General features: G+C 36.0%; 1 protein-coding gene across 1 annotated transcript in view; it reads left to right on the top strand.

Moving 5' to 3' along the window:
• MDGA2 (MAM domain containing glycosylphosphatidylinositol anchor 2) overlaps positions 1-23,012 on the top strand; it is an 803,556-nt gene that overhangs the window by 323,869 nt on the left and 456,675 nt on the right. Inside the window, exon 2 of the mRNA XM_024757993.1 lies at positions 16,867-17,006. Coding sequence (XP_024613761.1) covers positions 16,867-17,006 — 140 coding nt within the window. The remainder of the gene's footprint in view (positions 1-16,866; positions 17,007-23,012) is intronic.

The following is a 23,012-nucleotide window of genomic DNA, read 5'->3' as shown; positions in this document are numbered from 1 at the left end:
ATTGTGAAATTTTTTGTTCTAGTTCTGTGGAAAATGGCAGTGGTAGTTTGATAAGGATTGCATTAAATCTGTAGATTGTTTTGGGTAGTAGAGTCATTTTCACAATGTTGATTCTTCCAATCCAAGAACATGGTATATCTCTCCATCTATTTGTATCATCTTTAATTTCTTTCATTAGTGTCTTATAATTTTCTGCATACAGGTCCTTAGGTAGCTTTATTCCTAGATATTTTATTCTTTTTGTTGCAATGGTAAATGGGAGTGTTTTCTTAATTTCACTTTCAGATTTTTCATCATTAGTGTATAGGAATGCCATAGATTTCTGTGCATTAAATTTGTATCCTGCTACTTTACCAAATTCATTGATTAGCTCTAGTAGTTTTCTGGTAGCATCTTTAGGATTCTCTATGTATAGTATCATGTCATCTGCAAACAGTGACAGCTTTACTTCTTCTTTTCCAATTTGGATTCCTTTTATTTCTTTTTCACCTCTGATTGCTGTGGCTAAAACTTCCAAAACTATGTTGAATAATAGTGGTGAGAGTGGGCAACTTTGTCTTGTTCCTGATCTTAATGGAAATAGTTTCAGTTTTTCACATTGAGGACGATGTTGGCTGTGGGTTTGCCATATTTTGCCTTTATTGTGCTGGGGAAAGTTCCCTCTATGCCTACTTTTTGCAGGGTTTTCATCATAAATGGGTGTTGAATTTTGTTGAAAGCTTTCTCTGCATTGATTGAGATGATCATACGGTTTTTCTGCTTCAGTTTGTTAATATGGTGTACCACATTGATTGATTTGCATATATTGAAGAATCCTTGCGTTCCTGGGATAAACCCCACTTGATCATGGTGTATGATTCTTTTAATGTGCTGTTCGATTCTGTTTGCTAGTATTTTGTTGAAGTATTTTGCATCTGTGTTCATCAGTGATATTGGCCTGTAGTTTTCTTTCTTTTTGACATCTTTGTCTGGTTTTGGTATCAGGGTGATGGTGGCCTCGTAGAATGAGTTTGGGAGTGTTCCTCCCTCTGCTCTATTTTGGATGAGTTTGAGAAGGATAGGTGTTAGCTCTTGTCTAAATGTTTGATAGAATTCACCTATGAAGCCATCTGGTCCTGGGCTTTGTTTGTTGGAAGATTTTTAATCACAGTTTCAATTTCAGTGCTTGTGATTGGTCTGTTTATATTTTCTATTTCTTCCTGGTTCAGTCTCGGCAGGTTGCACATTTCTAAGAATTTGTCATTTTCTTCCAGGTTGTCCATTTTATTGGCATAGAGTTGTTTGTAGTAATCTCTCATGATCCTTTGTATTTCTGCAGTGTCAGTTGTTACTTCTCCTTCTTCATTTCTGTTTCTACTGATTTGAGTCTTTCCCTTTTTTTCTTCATGAGTCTGGCTAATGTATTATCAATTTTGTTTATCTTCTCAAATAACCAGCTTTTAGTTGTATTGATCTTTGCTATCATTTCCTTCATTTCTCTTTCATTTATTTCTGATCTGATCTTTATGATTTCTTTCCTTCTGTTAACTTTGGGGTCCTTTTGTTCTTCTTTCTCTAATTGCCTTAGGTGCAAGGTTAGGTTGTTTATTTGAGTTGTTTTCTGTTTCTTAAGGTAGGATTGTATTGCTATAAACTTCCCTCTTAGAACTGCTTTTGCTGCATCCCATAGGTTTTGGGTCGTCGTGTCTCCATTGTCATTTGTTTCTAGGTATTTTTTGATTTCCTCTTTGATTTCTTCAGTGATCACTTGGTTATTAAGTATTGTAGTGTTTAACCTCCATGTGTTGGTATTTTTTACAGACCTTTTCCTGTAATTGATATCTATTCTTATAGCGTTGTGGTCGTAAAAGATACTTGATATGATTTCAATTTTTTTTAATTTACCAAGGCTTGATATGTGACCCAAGATATGATCTATCCTGGAGAATGTTCCATAAGCACTTGAGAAGAATGTGTATTCTGTTGGTTTTGGATGTAATGTCCTATAAATATCAATTAAGTCCATCTTGTTTAATGTATCATTTAAAGCTTGTGTTTCCTTATTTATATTCATTTTGGGTGATCTGTCCATTGGTGAAAATGGGGTGTTAAAGTCCCCTACTATGTTTATGTTACTGTCGATTTCCTTTTTATGGCTGTTAGTATTAGCCTTATGTATTGAGGTGCTCCTATGTTGGATGTATAAATATTTACAATTGTTATAACTTCTTCTTGGATTGATCCCTTGATCATTATGTAGTGTCCTTCTTTGTCTCTTCTAATAGTCTTTATTTTAAAGTCTATTTTGTCTGATATGAGAATGGCTACACCAGCTTTCTTTTGATTTCCATTTGCATGGAATATCTTTTTCCATCCCCTCACTTTCAGTCTGTATTCAGTCTGTATCTGTAACAGTCTGTATGTATTCAGTCTGTGTCCCTGGGTCTGAAGTGGGTCTCTTGTAGACAGCATATATACGGGTCTTGTTTTTCTATCCATTCAGCGAGTCTGTGTCTTTTGGTGGGAGCATTTAATCCATTTACTTTTAAGGTAATTATCAATATGTATGTTCCCATTTTCTTAATTGTTTTGGTTTGCTATTGTAGGTCTTTTCCTTCTCTTGTGTTTCCTGGCTAGAGAAGTTCCTTTAGCATTTGTTGTAAAGCTGGTTTGGTGGTGCTGAACTCTCTCCTTTTGCTTGTTTGTAAAGGTTTTAATTTCTCCATCAAATCTGAGTGAGATCCTTGCTGGGTAGAGTAGTCTTGGTTGCAGGTTTTTCTCCTTCATCACTTTAAATATGTCCTGCCACTCCCTTATGGCTTGCAGAGTTTCTGCTGAAAGATCAGCTGGGATTCCATTTTGTGTTATTTGTTGTTTTTCCCTTACTTTTTTTTTTTTTTTTTTTTTAGCAGTATGCTTGCCTCTCACTGTTGTGGCCTCTCCCATTGTGGAGCACAGGCTCCAGATGCGCAGGCTTAGCGGCAATGGCTCATGGGCCCAGCCGCTCTACGGCATGCGGGGTCTTCCCGGACCAGGGCACGAACCCGTGCACCCTGCATCAGCAGGAGGACTGTCAACCACTGCGTCACCAGGGAAGCCCCCCTTACTGCTTTTAATATGTTTTCTTTGTATTTAATTTTTGATAGTTTGATTAATATGTGTCTTGGTGTGCTTATCCTTGGATTTATTCTGTATGGGACTCTCTGTGCTTCCTAGACTTGATTAACTATTTCGTTTCCCATACTAGGGAAGTTTTCAAGTATAATCTCCTCAAATATTTTCTCAGTCCCTTTTTTTTTCTCTTCTTCTTCTCGGACCCCTAAAATTCGAATGTTGGCACCTTTAATATTGTCCCAGAGGTCTCTGAGACTGTCCTCAATTCTTTTCATTCTTTTTTCTTTATTTGGCTCTGCAGTAGTTATTTCCACTATTTTATCTTCCAGTTCACCTCTCCGTTCTTCTGCCTCAGTTATTATGCTATTGTTTCTTCTAGAGAATTTTTAATTTCATTTATTGTGTTGTTCATCATTGTTTGCTCTTTAGTGCTTCTAGGTCCTTGTTAAATGTTTCTTGTATTTTCTCTATTTCCAAGATTTCAGATCATCTTTACTATCACTATTCTGAATTCTTTTTCAGGTAGACTGCCTATTTCCTCTTCATTTATTAGGTCTGGTGGGTTTTCGTCTTGCTCCTTCATCTGCTGTGTGTTTTTCTGTCTTCTCATTTTGCTTATCTTACTGTTTGGGGTCTCTTTTTTGCCAGCTGCAGGTTTGTAGTTCCTGTTGTTTTAGGTGTCTGTCCCTAGTGGCTAAGGTTGGTTCAGTGGGTTGTGTAGGCTTCCTGGTGGAGGGGTCTAGTGCCTGTGTTCTGGTGGATGAGGCTGGATCTTGTCTTTCTGTTGGGCAGGTCCACGGCTGGTGGTGTGTTTTGGGGTTTCTGTGGCCTTATTATGATTTTAGGCAGCCTCTCTGCTAATGGATGGGGCTGTGTTCCTGTCTTGCTAGTTTGGCATAGGGTGTTCAGCACTGTAGCTTGTTGGTCATTGAGTGAAGCTGGGTCTTGGCAATGAGATGGAGATGTCTTGGAGATTTTCGCTGTTTGATATTACGTGGAGCTGGGAGTTCTCTTGTGGACCAGTGTCCTGAAGTTGGCTCTCCCACCTCAGAGGCACAGCACTGACTACTGGTTGGAGCACCAAGAGCCTTTCATCCACACGGCTCAGAATAAAAGGGAGAAAAAATAGAAAGAAAGAAGGAGGATAAAATAAAGTAAAATAAAATCAAGTTATTAAAATAAAAAATAATTATTAAGGAAAAAATTTAAAAAGTTAAAAAAAAAAAGGACGGAAAGCACCCTAGGACAAATGGTGAAAGCAAAGGTATACAGACCAAATCACACACAGAATCATACACATACATACTCACAAAAAGAGCAGAAGGGGAAAAAATAATATATCTTTGCTCCCAAAGTCCACCTCCTCAATTTGGGATGATTCTTTGTCTATTCAGGTATTCCACAGATGCAGAGTACATCAAGTTGATTGTGGAGGTTTAATCGGCTGCTCCTGAGGCAGCTGGGAGAATTTCCCTTTCTCTTCTTTGTTCGCACAGCTCCCATGGTTCTGCTTTGGATTTTGATCCGCCTCTGTGTGTAGGTCGCCTGAGGGTGTCTGTTCTTGACTCAGCCAGGACTGGGTTAAAGGAGCAGCTGATTCGGTGGCTCTGGCTCACTCAGGCTGGGGGGGAGGGAAGGGTACGGACGTGGGGCGAGCCTGCAGCAGCAGAGGCCGGCGGGATGTTGCATCAGCCTGAGGCGTGCTGTGTGTTCTCCCGGGGAGGTTGTCCCTGGATCACGGGACCCTGGCAGTGGTGGGCAGCACAGGCTCCCCGGAAGTGGGGTGTGGACAGTGACCTGTGCTCACCCACAGGCTTCTTGGTGGCGGCAGCAGCAGCCTTAGCGTCTCATGCCTGTCTCTGGGGTCTAAGCTGATAGCCGTGGCTCACGCCTGTGTCTGGAGCTCCTTTAAGCAGCGCTCTTAATCCCCTCTCCTCGTGCACCAGGAAACAAAGAGGGAAGAAAAAGTCTCTCGCCTCTTCGGCAGTTCCAGACCTTTTCCTGGACACACTCCCGGCTAGCTGTGGCGCACTAGCCCCCTTCAGGTTGTATTCACGCCGCCAACCCCAGTCCTCTCCCTGGGATTCGACCGAAGATGGAGGCACAGCTCCCAGCCCCCGCCCGCCCCGGCGGGTGAGCAGACAAGCCTCTCGGGCTGGTGAGTACCGTTCGGCACCGATCCTCTGTGCGGGAATCTCTCCGCTTTGCCCTCTGCACCCGTGTTACTGTGCTCTCGTCCGTGGCTCCCAAGCTTCCCCCCTCCGCCACCCGCAGTCTCCTCCCCGCGAAGGGGCTTCCTAGTGTGTGGAAACTTTTCCTTCTTCACAGCTCCGTCCCAGAGGTGCGGGGCCTGTCCCTATTCTTTTGTCTCTGTTTTTTCTTTTTTCTTTTGCCCTACCCAGGTACTTGGGGAGTTTCTTGCCTTTTGGGAGGTCTGAGGTCTTCTGCCAGCGTTCAGTAGGTGTTCTGTAGGAGTTGTCCACGTGTAGATGTATTTCTGATGTATCTGTGGGGAGTAAGGTGATCTCCCTGTCTTACTCTTCAGCCATCTTGATGCTCCTCTCGGTTTAAATTTCTTTAAAAATTAGGTAGATTGAACAACATTGAACATGTTTATAGGCACTTGTCTTTGGAAGTATATTTTGAAAGGCACAGACTCAGCTGTGTTACAACCTGGACACCTTAAAATCTGAATAACTTATTTGATCTAACCTCTAATAGATATGATCTCATCAGTTTTGCAGAGAACACTAGAAGAATTTCAAGCATAACATTTGAAGTTAGGTGAATTGTGCTGTGAGAATTTAAGCATAACAATTTTGTATTTAATGTAACGGGCTATGGCTACAAGCAATTATATATTTTTATGTATTCCTTGTTTGCTCAAAAAATCAAGGAAATACTACTAATTAGAAGTTTGTAATAGAAAAAGGTTAATGGTAAAAAATTTAAAAATCCTGTGTACTTGTTAAGCGTTATGGATCACCCATTTGTTTTGCTACTACTCTGAAGATTTTAAGATTTTGTGACACTGCAGATTTCTTATATAGTTTGTTTTATTAACAAATCCTAACATTAATAACAATTATGACAATTCTTAGAAAGGGTATTTATGAGTTCATTTAGGAGAATGTGGAAATTATTTAAAGTTGAGCACAGAGTCTTGCTCGATGGCAGACTGAAGGAGCACAGGTGATTGAGCAGGAGAGTGGGAGGTCCAACCCCTGTGACCTGATGGTAGGGAATCTGGGAGATGGCAGGTCTAAGAGCCTTCCTGGGGAATGCTGTGTCACATTGCCACAGAAGTGAACCACTGAGATACTTACAGGGACAATTTCAAAACTTCATCCTCAGATAGATGGAAATTAAATTGTTTGAACAGAAATTTTGGGTAGTTCCTCAGCTCCTGAGTATATTTCTTTGAAATTGTCAAGCCTAAATAAAAAATTAGAGGTTGAGTGATGATATTTACCAATAAGTGCTTCTGTTTCACATTTCGTGGTTTAGAAAAATGTTTTTACTTTGAACTCTTATGATACTAAGTAATTTAATGAAAATATTCTTTGTCTATGGGACTATAAATGATTGATAATTCTTTTTTTGTATTCTGTTCTTTCCCCCTAAATTCTAAAGACAAAGGAATGTCTGTCGTTTTTAAAATGAGGATGCAGCATGGCAAAATGAAAAAAAAAAAAAAATATATATAACACAATTTTTTTCTAGAATAAGACAGAACTGTAGATGAAACTAAACTTTGAATATTCACTAACCTTCACTGGGGATGTCTTATTTTTTCAAATGGAAATTAAAAATTTACTTTTTATGGTTTTAGATAGAACTAGAGGTTGTCATAAATAACAAGCTTTGCACAGGTTCCCGGTGTTTGCTAAGTTCTTAGTCTATGAGTGTTGCCTGGTGGAGTCCAAATCGTTCTTGCTTTGTGATAATTGCTCTTCTGCCCAGTTCTGAAGGGACTCTGGGTGTGTGTCATTATCACACTGATTCCTCTATTCTGGGGTTTGAAAGGCATTTTTGTGACATGCTGAGGATCTTGTCCTTCTTGGGGCTAGTCACAAGCAGCAGCAGTGATTTCTCAATGGAGAGAAACAATGGAGAAATTGGCAGGCCATATCCTCAAAATCCTCTGCCTGCCATTGCCACTCTTGGAGAAGCAAATTGAAGTTTTCATTTTTGGCATATTCTGTAGTAAATCTCATTTGTTTTGTTGGTTAGCTAGACTGGAAGAAATAATAGCTGTCTCTAAATACCCAATTTGTGATTAAGGTTGGAGCACAATGATGACACTAATTTCATTTTATTTAGTTAGTATTTGCTGGGGCTTTGTAGTTTTTTCCAAGAAAGCTGAGACGCTCTTAATTCTAGAGAAGGGAGAGTACATTTAGGTATACATTTCAGTCCAGAGGGTTTAAAAATGATGTAATTAGTACCGGTGGGTTCAGGAGTCCTGATCTCATAAGATGCTCTGATAATTCATGAGAGTCAGGAAGATTTGGTTCCAAGAACTTTGGAAGGTTCACTGACCACATGATATATAGCTTCAGACATTAGTAAGAGGAAACCATTTCACGAGTTTGATTTAGAGGGGGAAAACCTAATCAAGGTTTTAAGGATTAAAGCCTGCCCCCTCTTGTAGCATTATAATAGTTTTTCTGCATCCTTTACTCTGCTTCCATCATGACTCAAAGCACATAAAGAATGGTACCATAAAAGAGGCAACTCTCTTGTGTTTATGTCAGTTTTTTTTTTTTTTTGTAATGACAGTCTATGGCCTAGCTGCCAAAATTTCTAGAGTAGTTTTTTTTTGGTTTTTCCTCCTAAAATTTACTGATTAGATAGAAACATGATTCAACCTTTAGATGGAGACAATTCAGGATGTGGCATTGGATCCAATATAGAAAAAGGAACTTGTGTATAGAATCTCACATTTCTACCTACGTGGGGAAAGCACAGTTCACCACAATATTTACCTTTAAGTGATAGCACACAGCTTAGTTCAGTCAAATCCTTTGTGAGCAAAATATGAGATTAATGAAATATTTGATAACCTTTCAAATATTGCTTTCATATGTTTCTCCTGGAAAATACTGGGAAGAACATAGTGAAGGGCTTGGGGTAGGAACATCCACGTGGAGATGCAGATGTCTATGTCAGACTTTGGGGCACATGGTTCCTCTCCAGCACGCGTGTCAGAGGTTGTTCAAATGCTGAATTTGAAAAGAATGTTAAGAACCTTAGATTCAGTGAAATTTATATATTTTTAAATCTATAAAACATACTAGGGTCTTTGAAGTTTTAGCCTTAGGAATTAATAGGTGATGTTTTGAGATGAAAACAAAAAAAAAAACATATTTCTGATGAAATCTGAGGTTGTTAATGTAAAAACCTTAATTTAGTAATATTTAAAAATTTTTATATTTCATTTAAGAAGCATAGGACACATGTCATTTTGTGGAAGATAATTCAGATTAATATTTTGCCATTATGTATTCAGTTTTTTGTAAAGTTAGTACCTTGACTCGAGAATGTTAAAAGATGACATTACAAGGTAATTCTTTTACACAAAAACATTATTGCTTTTATCATTGTTTTTAACTTTAAAATTTAAATTGCATTATGGCTTTTTTTGTTTAACTTTAAAATTTCATGAACACAATTACATTGTTATTTAATGTCATTTTCTTCAGTGACAAACGTTCTTCCATCTTAAATAATATCTATTGTATATAACAGATAACTTACGTTTAAATTAAAAATATAAGCAATTTAAGCTCTTTGCTTTAAATTCTTGGCTAACACTAACCTAAAAAATCATATCAACCTCTGTTATTTAGGAAAAATTAATAGCTGCTTTCTAGAACCAGGGGCTTCAGGGTTTAATTTTCTTACCTTACTTTGGGCTTTGCAGAGTCTCTCAGGGTAGTTCAATTAATTTATAGCAGTGCTGCTCAACGTGTGCTGAGGAAATAATACAAAATATCCAAAATCTTTCATATTTAGAGCCTTTCACCAAAGTCGTACTGAGGTAGATATGATCTTCTTTTGATTAAATCCAGAATATCAATATGATCTTAGTACTTTCATTTTATAACTCATCAAATTAAAGATAAAAATGTATTTCCCTCTAGTGGACAGGAGTACAGTATTAACCAAGTATGAGGGATGAGGGGAAAGAGGTAGGGAAATAAATTCACATTGATGCTGAAATTGTAGTTAATTCAAAATAACCAATGGAATCAAACAACTCAAATGAGCTAAAAGCTGATTAAAAATAATCTGTAAATTGTTTGTGTATCAAGATATTGTCCTATTTGGGATTATTTAAATGACAATTACTGATGGATTTTAACTATTTTTTGAGGAAATTGTTGGAATGGACATATAAATTGAACATTCTGCTATCTGCATGTTTCGATATATGATTATATTCATGGTTGTAATAATAATAGTGGGAGGTAATAATATTGTTTTATTGTTTTGAAGTGTAGAACAAGTGTATAATTTTAAAAGATCCTCATAGTTGCATAGAAATGAAGTCTGGTAAACTAAGACTGAAGGAGATGTACGAGATCAAAATAATGACAAATAATTAGCAGTTAAGCAAAGTGGTCTTCTATATTCCTGCCTTATTCTTTTATAAATACAATGATAGGGCAGATGCCAGACTACTGTGGCCTGAGGATTGCAAAGCAGGTGTGGAAGTATGACATAGAGTGGGTAGCATTATTTCTATTCATTGGCTGTGAAGGAAAGGCAAGAGGAGGCCTGTTGATGGGAGGATAAATGTTGTTTTGTCTCCATTCTTTAATACGGGAGAGATTAAGCATATTTATGTTCTGTGAGGATTAACATTGATTTTTATTTTTACAGAAGAGATTAGACCATTTTGAGAGATTTCTGCGTATTTGGTACAGAAGTTATCAGAGTTAAACTTGTAAAAGAGTAAAAGAACAAAAAGATAAGAAAAAAGAAAGAAAGTCAGGTTTTAGGGAAAATTAATTTTAAAAGAATGTTGAAGGATAGTAGAAAAATAGTGTAGTATTGGTAAACGTTACAGTTTATGTTGGAAATACAAACATTATGGTTTGTTTCTTTTTTTTTTTTTTTTTTTTTTTTTTTTTTTTGCGTTACGCGGGCCTCTCACTGCTGTGGCCTCTCCCGTTGTGGAGCACAGGCTCCGGACGCGCAGGCTCAGCGGCCATGGCTCACCGGCCCAGCCGCTGCCGCGGCATGTGGGATCTTCCCGGACCGGGGCACGAACCCATGTCCCCTGCATCGGCAGGCGGACTCCCAACCACTGCGCCACCAGGGAAGCCCCTGGTTTGTTTCTTATAATGTAAATAATTAGTCTTTGCAATCCTGAGATGGTGGTATAAATATTGTTAAAATATTCTGTTTTATACTTATTGTTTTATACTTACCATTTCTTTTACGTGTGGGTAAACCTCAGGAGCAGTTTTACTTTTTGCCTGAAGCTTGGTTTGACCTGCTAAGACTTTTCTCTTTCTCAAAACTCACCTCCTTCATCTTTTGCCGCTATTGTTCTACAGCCAAATCTCACTTGAAATTCACCAGTGCCCTCCTAACTATCATTGGCAATGACCTTTTGTCTATGCTCCTCCTAATTGACAGCTCTGTTGTAAGTGACAGTTTTGGACAGTTCACCATTCTTGAGCATCACTTTGTGTAACTTTTAATGCACTGCATTTTCTTTGTTTTCCTTCTACCTCTGAGTCTCTTTTCTTGGCCTCTCTGTATTCATAATCTTATGGACACCAATTCTCTATCAAGAATTCACATTCCTTGCGGTTCTATCATCATCCTCTTAATTTCTCCCTCTACATGCTCTGTTTTAGAGATTTCGTCTATTCTATTGCTGTCAACCATCGACTACCATTTAAAAGCTCTAAATTTTTTGTGCAGCAACAACTTTTCAGTTGTTGGACAGCTCAACATCAGCATCTAAATCTAAAATTTTACCTACTCTCCCAAATGTTTATATTCTCCCCTTCCCTATCTGAGTTTTTGATATTAAAATATGTAATAAAATGAGCCTAAGGCAAAAGACATTAGGCAAAAGAGTTGTCAACAAGAAGAGGGATAATTATAGACTATACCTGTATACACAATACTTAATTTAAAAGTCACATTGGGAGATTATTGTGAAAAAGGGGGGGAGGAGACAACTCATGTAGTATTTTAAACTAGTAACTCAGGTAGGAAAGAGAGAAAATAAGAAGAATGGAAGACACCATGCTTTAGAAGTACTATTCACATGTGCTACATTGGAATTGTGAAATAAGCAGAAGAGACCAATTATTGGCAGTGTTAATTAGATAAATGTAAGATGTCATAGAAAAGTGATAAATGTTTTATCAAATCAGGTAATCACTTAGACCAGTAGAAAAATAGAAGGAAATTTGATTATTGTTTTGGTTGCTTTACAAGCAAAACTGATCCTGCTAAGAGAATGGTGTAAGCAGTAGTGTTAGTTCTGTTATCTCTGGCCACCTGAGAGTAGAAAGGTGTGAGACATTCTATCTATCTGTCTCTGAGTCTCTGTCTCTGAACAGAATCTAGAGTGTGTGAGAGATGATGGTGCAGGGTGGCTCACTGATGTCTTCACTGGAGCTTCTAACAGAGGTTCCGTGAGCTCCCTCTCTCCACACTAGCTATCCCAGGGGATCTGTGACCTGCGCCAAGAACATAAGTTACCTTGATCTAGTGTAGCATAGTGGTGAGATTTTACTGGCAACTTGAATTCCCAAAGAATAGTTGGACCAGGGATTTGAAGGATTTACCAAAGTACAATGCTCTTGCTTGGGGTTCTTAGAAGAGAGAAAACTCCTAATACCAAACTTATTACTGGCTAATAACAGCATGTCGACATCTTCAGATGACATGGAAAAAGCTTCTCCTTCAAAAACACTTTACATCTAAGTCCTCACTCTAACAAAGCCCTCCGTGATTTGGGCTCAGAGCCCCTCATCTTAAGTCTCTCCCAACTGTGAATAATGGAGAGTCCATAGTGATCAAGAGAGTATTTTCTATTTAAAAATGTATCTTTCACCTATTTAACCAAAATATAAACTTCACTGTCATCTTAACTCCTGCCCCCTCACTCCCTCATCAGTCAATCCTCAAGTCCTGTCTAATAAGAACTCTCAAGTAGGTTTCTCCCATCATTTCCATTCGCAGGGCTACACAGTCTCTTATGTCTGGAGACATCATGGCAAATTGAGAGAGTGGCACTGGTGTCAAGTTTTGGAGTATATTATAAACTATGTGGACCGCATGTTCATGCAGTTATTTCCTAAACACTGCAGGCAGTCTCTTATAGACATGCCTTTGAACACACTATTTCCTTTCTCTGGAATTCCTTTCACCTCATGCATTTTTCCAAACCTAAGTTAAGTGTCACTGGCTTCATGAAACCTGTTGGAATCCGCCAGGCAGATTTAGTCAGCTTCTGCTTTGTCCTGTTATGGTCTTTTCACTTCCTTCTGTTAGAATATCTATTCTGCTCAACTGTAATTGTTTTCTTATTTTTGTATTTTATATATATATAAATTGGACAGACCCAATAGGCTATAAACCCATAGAGGGCACAGCTCATAGCATTAATCTTCATATCCTCAGCTCATAGCCTCGTGCCTGATCTATAGCAGTTGCTCAATAAATATATGTTTGAAAATCTGTATATGATATAAAAGGCTTAAAAGTGCTCTTGCTGTTGCCATTGGAGAATAAGAAAGAATTTGTGTTCTTTCTCCAACAGAATATGGTGAGAATTTGGTTTGGCTTTGGATATACTCTAACAAGATAAAAGAATGTCTGTCTTTTGCCCTTTTAGGCTGACCTCTTGAACCCAAAGCCAGTTTATTCAAATTAAGGGAGTTGATATGATTAGTGTTAGAAAGATTTTATGTAATGGGATTTGGCTTACTGCAAGCAAATTTGGATGAATATTAGTCTCTTGTAATATTTTAACATTTTAATTCATTGCTGACTCTACAGGGCAATGGGGATCATAACCCTTAGTCCAATTTCAGGATGATGAATTGAGGTTTTCTCTAACAAGGCAGAGGATAAAACATGTTTTGTTTCAGATATAGTACTGAAAATTGCATGTATATTTAAAGTAGGCAAATTCAGTGCCATAATGGTTAATATTTTTGCTAAAATAGGTTAAAGTCCTTATAGTGATATATGCTTAAAATTATAAATTAATTATTAAATACCTACTTTGTGCTATGAATTATGTGATGTGGAATAGATGCTGAAAATTATGTTCATCCTTATAATGAGGTGCTTCCTATCAAGTTAGAATGTTAAGAAAAAGGAGAATCACTGGGCTATACAGATTTTCTGGAAAAAAGAGAAGAGAATCATTGCTAAGTAATCCACGAAGGTTTCAGCAACATTGGTCCAAAGATCAGTGTGGGAATTCTAGATGGGGAAACATCATGATCAAAGACACTTGAATTCTCAGTGCTCTTTATCTTCCCACTGATGTTGGGCTGCTGTTACAGAGAAGTGGGATTTTGGGTTGGATAATCAGTATGAGGACCATTTACAGGGCACCTAAATGCCATGTGGGGTGATTTGGACTCTGTGAAATGTCATAGGGAGACATTATAGATTCTTAGGCAGGAATACAGCATGATGAAAAAAGAAGTTACAATATATTATTTGAGAAATTGTAAGATTTCATGGATTTGATAGGGGCTGGAGACAGGATGGTGAATTGGGACAATGTTACACTGGTTACGTTTGGAACAATTATACTGTTTATATTGCTGATTTAGTTATGGTGCTTTAACTTCATGAACTGTTTCTCAATCTTTTTTATTCCCCTAGTGTAGTCTAGGTCTATTTTAGGAGTTATTTAACCCTACTTTAACTGTGCTAGGCATAGTTTTAATAGCATGAGGTAGTAAAAAGAGCCTAGGAACAGTGGTCCTGGTCTCATTTAGGCCACAACTAGCTGCAAGCCTGTAGCCAGGTCATCTGATGTCATTGGGCTTTCCTTCCCTAATTTGGAAATAAGAGAATTGACCTGGATGAATTTTAAGACCTTTTCGGTTGGACTTTCTGCAGACCAAAAGAGTTAAAGGAAGCTTCCAAAATTTTCATCTTATCTTTGAGATTCTAAAGTACTGATCATATATTTTAATGCATACTAGGAAAAATACATCTTTAACATTTATAATTTGGTAGAATATTCCACCCTCCTATAAGATAGGTGGTAGGTTCATAATGACTACAATATTTGGCAATTACCTTTTCCAAGAATGTGTTAAAATACAGAAGAAAATAGCAGAAAATTTACCCTTGTAGGTGAACACAGTGTGCTTACTGAATAATTTAAATGTTTTAAATGAAGTTACTTATTTGCATAATAAGTATGTCTTAAAAATAACAATACTATTCATTGATTTGAAATTAAAACAAATAAGTGTAAATCTGGAAAAGATGTCATGTTACTATATAATTAGATGTATTAATAAACATGTGGGCTATCACTTGTTAGGCTAAATTTGACAAAGAAATATATTTCAAGGTAATAAATCTCTATTTTTTTACTTTACAATTTTCTATTTATATTTTGCAAGTGTTTATTGATTGTCATTAATGTGTTCACCTCCATAATACGTATACAGTTGTATGACAGATGTTTTAAAATAAGTAGCTTTCTAGTATTACTTGTCTAAATTGAAGTTTAAATTTGATCACTATAGGAAATGATTTGTAGGAAACATTGTGTGAAATATATCAGAATACCCAGATAAACACTACAGATAATTTCTAATGTCTTAAAACTAGGCAAATTATTAGTGTTTAGACAGAGTCCGAAGACATGGTAGAAAATTTTTGATAAATTGATTTTATAAGACCAAAATATTATTTGGTTTTTTTAAGTTTTTAAACAAACTTAAAAAATTGTTTGATTTATTTAATTTTTTAAACCAGTGAAAGGATGTATAACATGATGTTTAGTTACATGAAAAAAATTAAAAGAAAAGGACATTTTATCCCATGGTGTATTTTCTTTAATAAACAAATATTTATAAGAGCCATTAGAAAATTATTTCTAATGATCTGGTCTGAGTAGCACTGTCATTGTCATCACCTGGGATGTTCTGTAAAAAGGCAGATTCTGGGGTTTTCCTGCAGACATAGCAGTCTCTGTGTATACCTCTGACATCTATGTTTTAAACAAGTTCCTGGGGAGTTTATTATGCATACTGAATGTAAGAACTACTCTTCTAAATATATTATTCATTCTTATCCAGCTGCTGGCAGTTTTTTACATGTTTGATACTGGGTATTGGAGAGTGGGATCCTGAATTTGAGGGTTGAAGAACAGTACTCTGCTTGGGCATCCAGAAAAAAAAATGGAAATAACTGGTTGTTTTATTATCCGAAAGTAGGCTTTTCTATCTTTCAGTTTGAAATTAAGAACAATAACAAAATATGCCCTTTTCAGTTCTTAAACTCTCTGAGTGTTCTATACATTTTTGTTATGTAAAACAAAGTATTAGATATTGGAAACTATTGTTTTTTTACTTTCACAACACAGATTTTCCCAAAAGAAAGTTTCCTGTAACTTGGACTTATAATCATTTTATTTCCTCCATAAAATCACCAAATTTATCTGCAAATTTTATAGGATTCATAGTCTTTTAAATGTTAAATAAAAAATTCCAAATATGCCCATATTAATTTTTAAGCAACTATAGCCTCTGCTGATAATACTGCTGTTCAGGCTGAGATTGCTATCAGGAAATTCTTGAGGTCATTGTTCTTACATGTAGATATAGATTTTCCTCTTGCCTTTACTTAAGACAAACTTTTTGCCTCCACTCCAAATGTATTACAAACAAAAATTCTGAATTCACAAATGGGGATGATCTCCAATTTGAAACTAGTCACAGTAATCTCCTTGATGACAAGAAGCATATCTTATTATCTAAGTATTTCTCATTACCAAAAGAATTTTTGCATACAGTGGGTTTCCAATGATATGTAAGTCAATGAATGCTAGTCAAGTTTTATAGGCCCCTGTGACACTGAAGTCGGAGAAAATTATATTATGGAATTTGGACAGTTTCATGAGAAGTCTATCTTGAATCAGAATTTTATACTTAGACATCAGTGATTTATGGCATTCATCAGTGGCTTAATTCGGTGATTATCTTTTGCTCATATTAATACAGGAGTCTGTAAATATTGAAAACTAAGTTGGTGTTCAATTCCAGGTAACCAAATCTTCCTATTCTTTAGCTCCCTAGTTACACCACATGACTTATAAAATTAATAGAAAAATGGCAATGTCTTTAATTCACATTCCTTTTTCCTTTCTGATGGTCTTTCTTTTGCACTACCTAGTTTTTGGACAACATCCCTTACTATATTAAATTTTAGATTTCAGAGAGGAAGGGAACTATCACATTTTAACAGTCAAGTTTTATCATTGGTCTTGTAATGATGGTGATTTTCTGAATCACCAATTTTTCCCCATTACCCTATTCCCCTTTGCCATTTTCAGACTGTGTTGGTGACTGCAAGGTAAACTTGAACTTTTCTGTCCGGCAAAATCTTTAATCCCTTGGGGATGTTCAAAGTGTTAAGACTGATGGATCTGACAGTGGTAAAGTCTAATAAGAATTGCCATAACAACCATGATGATCAGGGGAAGACAGTTTGCTTATCTTTTTATGTATCTTGTCTCTCTTCTTCCTGATTCGACAGCTCCCCCCACGGTTCGTATTGTGCATTCAGGCTTGGCCTGTAACATTGAGGAGGAGCGCTACTCGGAAAGGGTCTACACTATACAGGAAGGAGAAACCCTGGAATTGACCTGTCTGGTCACAGGACATCCACGTCCACAGGTGAGTCCCGAACCGTGATATTGTGGAAAACTCTCTTTCACTTTTCTTGGAAGTCAAAAAGTGTACATTTTAGGTGATTTAGCTAAAAATGTGTTTGTGTGTGTATGTGTGTGTGTGAAATTCAAGTATGTGTGCAATGCAGGATAAGAGTAGTGACTGCTGAACATTCAAGCTTGAAGTATTCATGTGGATAAGACAAAAAAAGAAATTTTTGTTTTGGTATTGTGAGAAATTTAAAAGACATTTCTAAGGAGGCTGTTAAAAAAGACAACTACAAAAATATCTCAGTCAGATAACAATTCATATGGCAAAGAGTTTATTTTAGAATGTGGAGCATGATTTCACGATGACATAATTGCAGTGGAGGAAGCATTTGTTCTAAGAATGTGATGAACGAGGTCATATGTACTTTCCTTACCCCTAGTCATTATATCCGTAGAAAACCTCGAAAAACAAATGTTTGTAGGTGCTGTATGAATTCAGGTTCTCAAGAGTCAGCAGCTACAGCTTTCATAGCTAATTTAGTAGCAGGAACAGAAATTGAGACTTTCAAAGGTCACTAAAATTACAAACAATGAGCAAAGAAAAAGCTTGTAGGAGTGAAAAAAGGGGTTAGATATAAGATAGTATCATTAGGCTATGTATCTATGATATAAAAATTTAATTCAGATACAGAATATTCAGGATGTTTTTATTCATTAATTGCCAATTCTTATTGTCATATATTTAACCTGACTGGTTCAAAATATGGATTGGTATTAAACACAAACACTGTGATGGAAAAGAAGTCTCATTTGGTAGACAAAGTTACATATTTTAAGTATTTGTATTACAGAAAAAAAAAAAATCCAGCTAACACGACTATATATGGGAAAGTAAAGAACAATGTGGAGATTATAAAGTCTCCCATCATTTCTATCTTGTCTTTTGGTCCTGTCATCCTTAACTCTTTAATCCTCAAGGATGTTTTGACTGTACAATTTTGACCGTGAAGAACAAATAAAAATAAGCATATGGACTTCACAGAATGAAGCAGTAGATTGTTAAGACCATAAATAAACTGAAATGGTGAAATATGTTTTATAAAACTTATGCTGCTGATAAAATGGAAAACAGTAAAAGTGATCTAGGAAAAATTATTTTAAAATATTGAAAAATATTAAAATCCATAGTGGCTAAAATTGCAAATTATGACACTTGCTAAGAACTGAAAATTTATTAAAGAATAAAATTGTCTCAATAAAATTGAGTTGCAGAAAATTTGACCCAATATAATTAGACTTAGTAGAAAAAATGATTGCAAAACTAAATATATAAGCACAGAAGCAATAATTGTTAAAATGTGATGTAGATGAAGCTGATATGTAAAGCATTTTTATTTTCAGATTTATGCAGAAAACAGTATAGTCCAATGAAAATAATTTTACTAAAATTAAAAAATGATAACACTAACTCAAGAATATTATCCCAAAGAAAGTTTAGTGTTATAATTTGATTTTCTTAATTTATATACATAGAATAAAAATTCCAGAGTAAAAAAGTTGGGATCAAAGTAGGAAGGTCCGAGTAAACCTAAAAGAGGCTACAAGAGAAGACTCATTGATGTTCCCATTATTCCCACAATGAATGTACCAAGTTCTGCAGCTTCTGAACTTCAAATTTTACTTAAAAATTCAACTTATCTTTGTTTTTAAGTCATCCCAGCTGTTCCTCTCCCTCTATCTTCATCCTTACAGTCCCTTAATATTAGACGTTTCTTATTTTCTCCATACATCTTCCCTTTTGTGATTCAGCAATCTGGATGCAATCTTTGAGCTCTGGCCAATCCAAAAGTAGTTCTGAAAAACAGGAGTAGGTTATTGCCTTATTTATTTTTCCTGAGAAATTCCATTTTTGGAAACGTTTCAGTGTGTTATGAGCCTATGAAAAATTTATTATTTCAGTATTATTATTTCTTCATTCCTAGAAGTAATTCAGGTGTTTGCAGGTGAATCAGTTTCAGTTTATATTGCATATTTGGAAAATTAACTGGGCCTCTTCTTTGTCAATAAACTGTATAAGGAAGGCTGACAGAACAGCTGGGCCTTTGCATCCTGTCCAAATACTAAAGGGCATGCTGTTGGCATCTGGTCCTGAGGATAATTTTTCTTGGCTGATACCATGAAGCTGGAATGACTTTCTTGCTCCTATGTCTAATCTAAATATGATAATGCAGTGAAAGAGAGAAGTTCCTCATTCACTCTTCAGAAGATTTCTTAATCTGTTGCCTATTCCTGTGGCAACGAGAGTCATAAAAATTTCCATTTCTACAAGTGTTCTAAGGCAGCATTTTTTCTAGATTCTTTAAAATTTTCTTTAAAATAAAATAAGTGAAGAAGGTCAGTACATAGCAGTGGTTAAGAGCACGGTACTGGGACTGCCTGGATATAATCCAGGATCCATCAGGACTACTAGTGTGACCTTGGGAAAGTTCCTTAACCTCTCTGTTCTCTGTGCCTCAGTTTTCTTATCTATATAATAGTGATGATGCTAACCATCTTATCTATATCATAGACTCCTTTCAAAAGTTAAATGTATGTGTAAATATATATGTACATATATTATGTATATACCCATATATACATATATACATGGTACATAGTAAGCATTATATTGGTACATAATAAAATATATATTGGCTTTATATTATTTTTAAGTAATTTATATTTAGACTCCAACGTCGAACATATTTGAAATAAGTAAATTTTAAAAAAAGGTTCTTAGCATTTCTATAGTCTAAATTAAATGCCTTTCAATAAATTTCAATATTTTTGTGTTGTAATGCACTGCAAAGCTTTTGCATCTCTGTTAATTAGCTTTTTTTAGCTTGCAAGGACTAGAACTGTGTTCAGCCTACCTCATTTAAGGAGGGCTTATTATAAAAGTATGTGGGAAGGTAAGAAAGAAAGGAGACAAGGGTTTGTCAGTAAATCTACCAACCTAATATTACTTCTGGATATCCATAATTTCAGGATTTTGCTACCTACTCTCTTAATTTTCCTTCTCTTCTTTTCTCCTTCCTTCCTTCTTTCATTCCTTCTCTCCCTTCTTCCCTCCTTCCTCTGTTCTTTCTCCCTCAATATTACCACACCAATAACAAATGAATTATGAATATAGTCCTCTTGTAAATGATTTAAACAATAGGATATTTGACATACTGGACCTGTTTTCTGCATCATGTGAGAGACTCTCCAGCTGAAACAACTAATATTTTTTCAATGTATCTTTGGATAGAATATGGGAAAGGGTTTAGGAGAAGTATGCAAAAATTTATTAATCACAAATTTTATATCAGTGAGTAACTTCCCAGTTCCCCCCCCCCCCCCCAGCCACACACACACACAGTCTCATCCCCTGGTGACATACATCTTTATTAAGGTCATGGTTACAAGAGGAAGTGTACTCACCATAGCTGTTTAGGAGAAAGCTCTTATAGCCTTTCTGATCATTGATGTCACACCTTCAAATAGTTTTGTTACCATTACTTTTAATATAGAATATGGAAAGCCTCTTTTGGTTCAACACTTTACTCCAAAACTACTGATACATTTTATTCCCAGTATATCAGCATTAACCAAAGGTTTTTTTTTTTAATTTAATAAAAATCCTCATGAATATAAAGGGTCATTTTTGTTCCTCAGGAGATCTGAATCCATTTGCCGTTATTTCAGAGTTTATCATTTGTTTAATTCCATGGACAGTCCTGATGCTTAGAAGAAACATTTATCATGCAGTTCCAGATACTTGCAAAAACAACGTTAGTCAGTGTACTTAATGAGATAATACATGTTGATCATTTAGTGGAGTACCTAGCAAAAAGTAAATACTTAGTCAATCATCACCATATTTGTGATTTCATTATTGATACAACATAATAATTTATTCTATACAGTTAATAATTCTCAGCTATTACTGTCATCACTACACAATTGCAGGTAACCCAGTAGAGTAGGTAGAGTATTTCTTACTCTCCCATTGAAGTTGGTTTTGATCATATGCCTGGCTTTAACTAATGTATTTTGAGCTAGCTGTAATCTGGGCCAGATGTATTGTCTGCACTGGAACAAATTGATACACCTCTGATACTAGCTGGTATATAGCTAGTCATCTGATAAATGAATGCTTTTCAGTTCTCAAGAAGAAACAGTGCTCTGCGCTGGGTCAGGATGAACTCTGTTACTCTCTGTAACATTATAGTGCACAAGGAATTTGATTATCTTCATAATCTACATAACATTATACTAGTCCATTATGTTCATTATATCATTTCATTTTGACCTTTTGAACAGGAAGTAGCAAGTACTTTGGATGCCATATAAGACAGACACATGCCAGAGGATGAGAAACACAGTACCAGAATATTAGTAGTCTGTCAAATTGGAGAAGATTTTTGGAGTCTGATGGTCTGGGGCATGCTAGGACATTCCATCTAAGGTTATAAAAAAGTTGTTGCTCCTCACAAGCCCACCACTAAGAAGGAGGTCCAGCATATGGTAAACTTTTTTGAACTTTAGGAGCTGCATATTACTACGTTTGGAAATACTACAAGTCACTTTATCAGGCAACTTTAAAAGCTATGATTTTCAAGTAGGACTCAGAGGAAGAGAGGGCTCTGCAGCAAGTCTAGGTTTTAGTGCAAACTGCCTTGCTACTCAGGCAAGGTGTTGGACACAGATGCTGTGTGGATCTTTTATTAGGTCCTAAGAATAGAGTCACAGCACAAAACTTTAGATTCTAGAACAAAACTAAACTTTCTACAGCAGAGTACTAATTGCTGTTTGAAAAGCAGCTCTTTGGTCAATAGGGAGTAGGATCCAGTCGATACATGCCCCCTTGGTCAGGCACTTCTGTAACGTATTCTACATGGCTCCTTAGAGGGTCCCAGTAGAATGGAGCCCCAGTCACTCTCAGCAGTGACTAGCATAATAACACTTTGTTGTATCGGTTTTTCTCCTTCTCTATGTCACTTTACACAGCCCCCTACTCGGCTTCCCTGGGATTAATTCTGAAAATAAACTATCTACTTATAATCTCTTGTCTCAGATTTTCTTTCCTGATGCAACTCCAGCATATTGACAGTACATATCTCCTGGACTCAAACCTAATGAGGTGTGTGTTTATACACCTAATCAATCCTAGTTTCTGCTCTCTTGCTGCTGACCTTATGTTGCTTAATTCTGATTCAGAATTATTGTACTTCTACTTTTCCTGAAGACTTGTAAAGTTAAACCACAAGAAACTAGCCAAGGTAGGATGTTTAATTAAATTAGCATGCGTGTGGAGTATATTGTCCTCATTTATTCTCCTCATCTCTTGAAAAATATGTCTTCTACTCGAATTAAATCTAAGCATTGAAAGTTTGCAAGTTCATTTGCAAGGAATGTCATGTGATGGAGATTTACAATATAAATACAGACTGAGGATTTGTTTGGTTTTGACAGCTTTGCCTCTCATGGTCAAAATTGGATCTTCAGAGTGATCAGAAAATGGATATCAAAACAGAGTCAAAATAATTGAATATACAGATCACATGAAAGTTAGAAATTAGATGTCTCCTTTTGAAATCTACATATTTTAATGAAAAATATATGAGTGATGAGACCATAACCATTATTTTATTACAGCAGTTGACATGAAATAAGCTTTTTAAAATTATCAGGGCATTTCCAGAAGATAGAAGGAAATCAATATTGCCTATCAATATATAATTGAGAATCTATTAGTTGTATTGTACATAGTTAAAATGGATCATTTTACGGTAAATAGTTGCAATCTTTTAATGTAGAAGTTCTGAATAACTACATAGACATTGATGATTTGGTTTTGTATTTTTATTATTAGAAGAATACTCCCATTGACATATTTTCAGATATGTATTATTTGACATATGAGGAGATTTTTAAGTGGTAGATATCCTACAATATAGTTTTTTTTCCTTAGGTTTTTTTTTTTTTTTTTTTTTTTTTT

Source organism: Neophocaena asiaeorientalis, unplaced genomic scaffold (assembly GCF_003031525.2).
Source record: "Neophocaena asiaeorientalis asiaeorientalis breed wild unplaced genomic scaffold, Neophocaena_asiaeorientalis_V1.1 scaffold464, whole genome shotgun sequence".
NCBI classification, from domain to species: Eukaryota; Metazoa; Chordata; class Mammalia; order Artiodactyla; family Phocoenidae; genus Neophocaena; species Neophocaena asiaeorientalis.
The sequence above is the reverse complement of the archived record's forward strand: the minus strand, read 5'-3'. Positions and strand labels throughout refer to the sequence as shown.